This window comes from Benincasa hispida, chromosome 3 (assembly GCF_027475165.1).
Source record: "Benincasa hispida cultivar pf3 chromosome 3, pf3_genome.v1.1, whole genome shotgun sequence".
NCBI classification, from domain to species: domain Eukaryota; kingdom Viridiplantae; phylum Streptophyta; class Magnoliopsida; order Cucurbitales; family Cucurbitaceae; genus Benincasa; species Benincasa hispida.
In genome coordinates this window covers 15,089,876-15,098,067 of record NC_143480.1, presented here as the reverse complement: position 1 = coordinate 15,098,067, position 8,192 = coordinate 15,089,876, and the positions used below count along the sequence as shown (strand labels likewise).

Below are 8,192 nucleotides of genomic sequence, written 5' to 3'. Positions count from 1 at the left end.
GCAAGTTTTGCTCTTCGCTTGACCGCTTTGCCTTGACAGTTTACTGTTCGTTGTTCTGAGGGTCCTGTCGTTTTCAACAAAAATTTTAGGGAATAATATCTTTTTGGTCTCTAAGTTTTGAGTTTAGTTTCTATTTAGTCCCTAAGTTTCAGAATGTTACACATTTAGTTCTTAACTTTTGAGTTTGGTTTTAATTTAGTCCCTAGGTACCTCTTGAGACTGAGATCTCTTTTTTTTATCCTTGATATTTGAATTTTGCTTCAATTTAATCTCTACGTCTCGAGATTTACACTTTTAACCTCCATTTTTTCACTAAATACCTACTTTCCGTCTTTTGGAGTTAATTTATGTTAATAAATTAAAAAATGTTAAAAGAATTATAATTAGAAAAATTATTATAAATAGAAAAATCTAAAAAATATTTATAAATTATAGCAAAAAGTTTCAAAAGTGCTTTTTACTTTTTTTAACTTTTTGCTATAAAGTGTAAATATTTTTAAATATTTTTTTTATATTGTAAAAGGTTCCGAATAAATTAATTAAGTTTCACTATTTTTATCACTTTTAAAATTAAATTTAAAATTTAAATTCTAATTATTTTAAATTAATTAATAGAATTGACGTCAATGATTGAAAGTACATATTTAATGAAAAATTGAGGTTAAAAATATAAAATCTCGAAATCCATGTACCAAATTGAAATAAAATTCAAATCTCAATGATATAATTGTAACTTTTTTAACTTAGGGACTAAATTAAAACAAAATCTAAAACTTAAAGGACTAAATGTAGAATATTTTAAAACCTAAGGACCAAAAGGGTATTATTCTCGAAGTTTAATATTTCATAATAGCATGCAAACAATGTATTTAGTAACAAGTAATACAATCAATAATTGATAATTAAGAATTAGTCCTCCAACCTTGTAGAGTATAGAAAAATCTAAGGGGTTATTTGGGGGCCTAACATGAGATGGTATATCCCCACATCTTATATCATTTCAATGTTTGAATATCCATTATCCTATCTCACCGATTTTAATTGTTTGTGAGTCCATTTTCAGAACGTATTTCATATCTCACCGTCATTTTTCTTCTGTGTATCGTATATAATCTCAGTGCTTGAACATACTCGATTATACTCGATCGTTCATATTCGATCAAAACTCCCTAGACATCAGAACTCTCCAGACATCAGAATTCTTTACATCCTATATCATCTCAATCTCAACGCCCCAAACAATCCCTAACAATATGTGATCATTAGAATTTGAATGATAGTGATGTGAAATTTTATGAGTAAACAAAAACCATGGTTGGTTTAGGGTTGAAGGCACAACAAAACATGGAAACTCTCATGCCGTTGATTATAACAATAATACCTGAAGTGAAACAATCACTTCGAATTCTTTTTGGAGAAGATTAATCCAATGATATCTTTTTAGGAAAAAAAAATCCAATGATCAAACTTGATCATATTTGTTTTTGGTAAAGTGACAATTGATTGTGCTAATTAACTACATTATCCGATTGTTTGAAATACTCTTTCTAAGTCATATTTGTATACCTTTAATTTATAATTTATTCTCATTGTTTATAAATTCAAAACACAGATTTATTACTTTTTTTTCCCGCATACAAGATACTTCAAATTAAACCTATGTAGTTCTTGGATCTCTTTTGATACATTTGGTTATTATTATTATTTTTTCTAAACAAAATACCTCGATATTATTAAGTCTCAACGGGCAAAAACTTACATCATTCGAACTATGGATCATTGTTTCATTAAATGGGTTGAATATCAAATATCTAATTTTATATACGCTCTCATAACAAGAAGAAAATGAGTAAAATGAACGATAAATACATTTAATGATTCATTATGCACTCGTGTCATGCACACTAATATCAAGTAAAAGATCCTAAACATTTAGTTATATACATTTTTGTTTGAAGGTCTTTTTAATTTTCTTTTTTAAATTGTTATATTACAAGTTTAGTCGTTCAAGTGTCTAATAAAGTAATAAGTCCCTCACAAATATGTTTTTTTTTTTAAAAAAATATAGTTGATATATCAGATATATATTTTATTTTATTTTTTGTCTAATAAAATCTTAAATTATCAAACTCTGTCTAATAACTAATATTGAAATTTAAAAATTAAAGACACATAACTCAAATTTGTGATTTAACTATTTTTATCGGAAAAAATACATTATTGGTCTTTAAGTCTTAATTTAGTTCAGTATTTCAAAGTGTTACAATTTTGTCACTTAGATCTGAATTTCATTTCATCTTAGTTTCTAGGTTTCAAAATTTACATTTTTAACCTCAAATTTTCACTAAATACTCATTTTCATGTTTCATATAGGGCGGTTGGGACCAAATTGAAACAAAATTTAAATTTTAAGGATAAAATTTATAATATTTTATAAATCAAATTTGAAACAAAAAGAACTAAAAATTTAACATTTTAAAATCTAAGGGGGCATTTGGGACAAGGAGTTGTTATTATAATCCTATGTGTTTGGCATTTGTTATTATAATAGTTTGTGTTTGGGATGAGATTATTTTGATTTAGGTTATAATAATATGTGTTTGAGGTGTAAATTATTTAGTTTGATGAGGAAATAGTAAACATTGTAGCAAATAATAAAAAATGATGAATATAAAATAGTAAAAACTATAGCAAATGAAAGTGTTGAAATAATGTTGATGGTAGCTAATTGGAGATTATAAAATAGTATGCATTGTAGCAAGAGATGATTATTATAGTCATAGCACAGTCCTTACCCCAAATATATCATAAAACATTAAGGTCTTGTTTGTTTCATAGGTTTTCCATGCGAGACAAACATTTAATATATCGGCTTGTTTTACAAAATTTCACTTTTTAAAACCTAGGATATCGTTATCCAAGTAATATGACATAGGGTTTTTAATACCCTACAAAAGTGTGAGTTTTTTATGTCTGGGAGATGAATAGTAAAAAAATAACTTAATTAATTAATAAATTAATATCAAGAATCAATTAATATTAATTTTAATTATTAATATTTTATACTATCTTAACTATTGAATATAATTATTATTTTTAATTACCAATATTATAATTAATTAACTAATTTAATTACTTTTAGTAACTAATTCAATTAGGTTTAATTAAAAAGTATTATTTTTTTAAATTTAATTTTATTAATTAAATAATTAATTAACATACCAATAAATTAATTAATATCAAATTTAACTGATCTCTTACATTTAATCAAGTAATTATTTACTTTTAATTTCTATATACAAATTTTTTAATTGAACACAAATATTTAACTTTCTAATATTGATTATCCCATACATCCGTTAATTATTTCAGATATTTAAGATATAAACATTCAAATAGTAAATATTTAATATCCCTGCTCATAAAATAATATCTAGATTCAAACGGTCCGGAAGAGATAAGAGCCTTGAACGGTTTTCCCCCTTTTTTTCTTATCTTATCAAAATAGTCGCATACATTTACATTTTTGTTTTCAAAGAATAGTTGCACTTACATGTGAACACATAAAAAATAGCATTTTCTAATTTCCACCTTCTTTCGTCCGCCCGCCACGGAGGAAGAGTAATAAGAAAATGAAAATACCTCTGCGTAATTGGAATTTACAAATTGGACGAACCAATCACCGAATAATCCTCCAACAACACTACAGCCTTTCGATTGCCCTTCCCATACCGTAGCCGGATCCCGACGTCCTGCCGGAGGTATGACCTCTGTCAAAACATCCGCCGAACCCCAGCTACTTTCCTCCGGCAATGCCCGGAATCTGATCCATTCCGTCGAGGCCTTTCTCTTTGATTGCGACGGTATTCTACATTTTGCTTTTCCTCAGTTTCCGTTTCCGCTTGCTTCATCGTTAATGTTTTCTCGATTGCATACTTTTCATGGGTCAGGTGTTATATGGAAGGGCGATAAGCTGATTGATGGCGTCGCTGATACGCTTGAAATGCTTCGGTCTAAGGTAGATTTTTGTTTTTGTTTTTTTTTTTTTATTTATAATCTTATTATTCTTATTCGTACTATGAATTCTTGTTTCCGACTATAACTGTCGTCCGTTTGTAGGGGAAGAAGTTGGTTTTTGTCACTAACAATTCGTCGAAATCAAGAAAGCAATATGCAAAGAAGTTCCATTCCCTTGGAATCTCTGTTTCAGAGGTCGATTAGAACTTGAAACGCTCTCTACTAGTGTTGGGAATGAAACTATTTTTCTTATCTAATTGTTGTTCCATGATTTCTCTTGTAGGATGAAATATTTTCCTCCTCTTTTGCAGCTGCCATGTTCTTGAAAGTCAACAATTTCTCCCCAGAAAAGAAGGTTTGTGAGTTTGTCTATGTATTGGTTTGATTGCAATGACTACAACTGTGTTTGAGAGAAATAACATCGTGAGTAGGATTAGACAATTTGTTGATTATGTTTACAGAATTCATTTCCCCAATGCATGGTTTTTAAACTTCCAGATTTCTTATTTGTCGCTCTGCTGTCGCATTTTATATGTCTTCTTGGTGGTTAGCTAGTCTTAGTAAGTGGGGTTTCTTCTTTTCTCTATGCAGGTTTATGTCATAGGCGAAGCAGGTATCATAGAAGAGCTTCAGCTTGCAGGATTCACTGGTGTTGGTGGTCCAGTAAGTAGATAAGACAACTATCAAGTAATAGTTTTTAAATTCTCTTTTCTTGACTTCATAGGCTTTTTAGTTATTTTGGCGCTTTAACAAGGTATTAAAGAAAACCTCTCTAATTAATAATGATTTTTATTTGTTAGGCCTTTTATAAATTTCTAAGTCTCTAAGTGTTGGAGGGTGTTGAAGTATTGATATAATTAAATTTTTACATATTCTATAAGTTTAAGCTTTTGAGTTGATCTGCACTACTACCTATGGAAAATATCTGCTCACCTTGAATGAAATAGATAACATTATGTGGGTCTTATGGAGTAATGCTCATTGACTTAATTTACCTCTTACCCGGTCTAGCAAATGGAAATGAGTATTTCCTAGTATCTTGTTCGGGTAATGCTCAACAACTTTAGTTTCAAAATTGCAATTAGCTTTTGGTATTCGTTAGTATTCTAGTTCATTGGCATTCACAGTAGTTGAAACTCGTGCAATTTGTTTTAAAATTTTACTGAAGTTTAGTTGGGTAGTACTTTGCATAGTTGTGGAGGCAACTTCTCGTAACTCTAAGAAGCTTACAATTTTATCAATATCTTTTCCTTTGAATAACTGAATTTGATCGAACATTGCTCAAGTGCCTTTCAACTTTGGTGCAGGAAGATGCCAAAATAACTGCAGATCTTCATCTAGATTGTGCAATTGAGCACGACAAGAGTGTAACATGACATATTGGCCAAACTCTAGTGAGCTTTTGCTTCTACTTTCTACATATGATTTATATCTGCCATGTGATGTACCAGGTTGGAGCAGTTGTGGTTGGACTAGATCGGCATATTAATTATTACAAACTTCAGTAAGAAAGTTCAAATCCTACCTATTTTCCCCCAGTCCCATCCTCTTCTTGTTGGCTTCTACAGAGTTGATCTTCTTTGCCTTAAAAAAATGCAGAATCATAAGCTATTCTAATTTAACGGATGGACTACTCCAACTTGTGAATATTTCATAACTCACTTCATTTTGATTTGGGTAAAGACTAGATTATGAACCTGTTTGAAATGAGTTAAAAAATAACTTTTTTAAGCACTTAGGGCCCTATATCTTGTGCTTATTACCTACAGAAGCCTTCAATATGCAGTAAATTACTGCACTTGCTTCCTTGTTGCTGTTCAGTTTCATATACATGGCATTTGCATAATCACTCATCTATGGAATTTTCCTTTTTTACCATCAGGTATGCTACACTTTGCATTCGTGAGAACCCAGGATGCCTCTTTATTGCTACTAATCGTGATGCCGTAGGGCATGTTACTGAATCACAAGAAGCCCCTGGTACATTTCTTTTAACTGACTCTTGATTATCTCATTCTCGATCAACTTGATTGAATGCTGTTTCACATTGGTTGGCTCATTAACTTTGTTAATTCTTTTGATTCAGGTGCTGGTTGCATGGTCGCTGCAGTGTGTGCATCATCTGAGAAGGACCCCATTGTGGTCGGGAAACCATCAACATTCATGATGGACTTTTTATTGCAAAAGTAAGATATATAAAGACTGTCTTGCGCTGTAATTCTTTTTGGTATTTTTTTTTGTAGTTTTCTAGCTTGGTTTTTGAAAACACGGGTAGAAAGTAGATAACAAAGCAAGAAATGTAGAGGTAGAAGGGGTGTTTTTAGGCTTAATTTTCAAAAACTAAAAACCAAAAACCAAATGGTTACTAAACAGGTCCTAAACTTTCAATGTGTCCAATAGATTCATGAAGTTTCAGGTGTCTAAACTTCCAAGTCTATATCAAATAGATCCTTGAATTTTCAAATTCGTGTTGAATAGGTCCTTGGTCTATTTAATAATTTTCAAATTTACGGATAGACACAAAATTGAAAGTTTAGGATTTCATTAGGTATAAAATTTAAATTTTTATCTAAGAGAGGATTTAATTCTTAGAAGTTTCGAAGACGTCAAAGTTCAGGGATCTATTAGACATTTTTCCAGCTCAGAGAACTGTTAGATAGCAGATACAACATTTTTTTTCTTTAAAAAGGACAATAGATACACCATCGAAAGTTCAAAGTCCTATTAGATACTTTTAAAAGTTCAGGGACAAAATAGACGCAAACTTCAAATATTATGGACTAAACTTGTAATTTAACCGAAGAGAAATAACACAGGAAGAGACTATATGTAATCCACTGTGCTTTTTGTTTTCCAGATTTCAGTTTGGTTGCTCTAAAATGTGTATGGTGGGTGATAGACTGGACACAGACATTCTATTTGGCCAGAGCACAGGCTGCAAAACACTTCTCGTCTTTTCAGGTTTGGACTCTAGATTTTTGTCCCATTTTACTGTCAATGAACTGTAAAAAGAGAAAAAATGGAAACAGAACCTCATTCATGAGTACCAAAACCATGACAGGGGTAACAACTCAATCCCATCTTCAAGATCCCTCCAATCATGTTCAACCAGATTACTACACAGCCAAGGTGTCTGACTTGTTAGAATTATTGGGACCATGATGATGATTGAGTTGCAGTTGCACCAAAACTCCTGACTTATTAGTAGATCAGTCATAATAAAGCCATTACTTCTTTTAACTGTTAGATGCATAGTCAATTGAACTATGTGTATTTTGTATACAAAATTGTAACAATTGTAGCTATTGGAGCCCCTGATGGATCTGTGGGGTTAGCCAAATCTCATTTTTTGACCACGCTCATTGAATAAATTATGACTCTGTATCATTACTCTGTTTAAGTTCCCTCTCATTTTGCTGGTTATCTTATTGTTTGTTGCTGAAGTAAAAATTTTAAGCTGGTATCGTATTGATTTATTGTTGAGGATTTATACCTAGGAGTGGTAAAAAAAATCCGACATATCGAGTTGATCGATTGAAACCGACTAAAATTGATATTGGTTGGTCAGTTTAAGGTGTGTTGATTGGTCGGGGGTTGGTTGATTGGCGAGCGGAGGAAGTGTTCAAACCAAGGTTTAAAATATTGTTGTTTATGAAAATATTTAGGTCTAAGTTTTATAGGAATATCGATAGAAATATCAATAAAATGTCAACATTGATGGATATTTTTTGAAGAATTATAAAAATAGAAAAATTCAAAAAGAATATTTACATTGATAAATAAATATTTATGCTCTCTAATCAAGTTAAAATGTTTATTATTTATATTATATTTACATCATTGACGTTTTGCTGCTTATTTTTTATGTTTCATGGATTATTTTTACAATATGATGGAAATGTCAATTTATCGCATGTCAATGAAAATTTAATAAATTTAATATCCTGGTTCAAATTGATTGACTAATAAAATATAATTTATTATTGGTTAAATTACATATTTAATTTGAGAGTTGTATTAACATGATATACTTCAATACTTATTAGATTATTTTGACTAATTATTATAGTTTTATTCTTGAGTAATGAGTAGAAAGATCAAAACAATGTTGAGATAATTGCTCAAAAGATCCATTTTAAAAATCAAAATGGCAAATGAGCAAGTTTTTAAAAATA

General features: G+C 30.2%; 1 protein-coding gene across 1 annotated transcript; it reads left to right on the top strand.

The window, feature by feature from the left end:
- The first annotated feature begins 3,421 nt into the window (after positions 1 to 3,421).
- PGLP2 (2-phosphoglycolate phosphatase 2) lies at positions 3,422 to 7,440 on the top strand. The gene is made up of 11 exons (XM_039025051.2): positions 3,422 to 3,863; positions 3,951 to 4,018; positions 4,120 to 4,212; positions 4,301 to 4,372; positions 4,609 to 4,680; positions 5,325 to 5,384; positions 5,469 to 5,521; positions 5,900 to 5,997; positions 6,104 to 6,203; positions 6,875 to 6,978; positions 7,079 to 7,440. The coding sequence occupies exons 1-11, from the start codon at positions 3,764 to 3,766 to the stop codon at positions 7,177 to 7,179; spliced, it is 921 nt and encodes a 306-aa protein (XP_038880979.1). The 5' UTR covers positions 3,422 to 3,763; the 3' UTR covers positions 7,180 to 7,440.
- Positions 7,441 to 8,192: the final 752 nt, after the last annotated feature.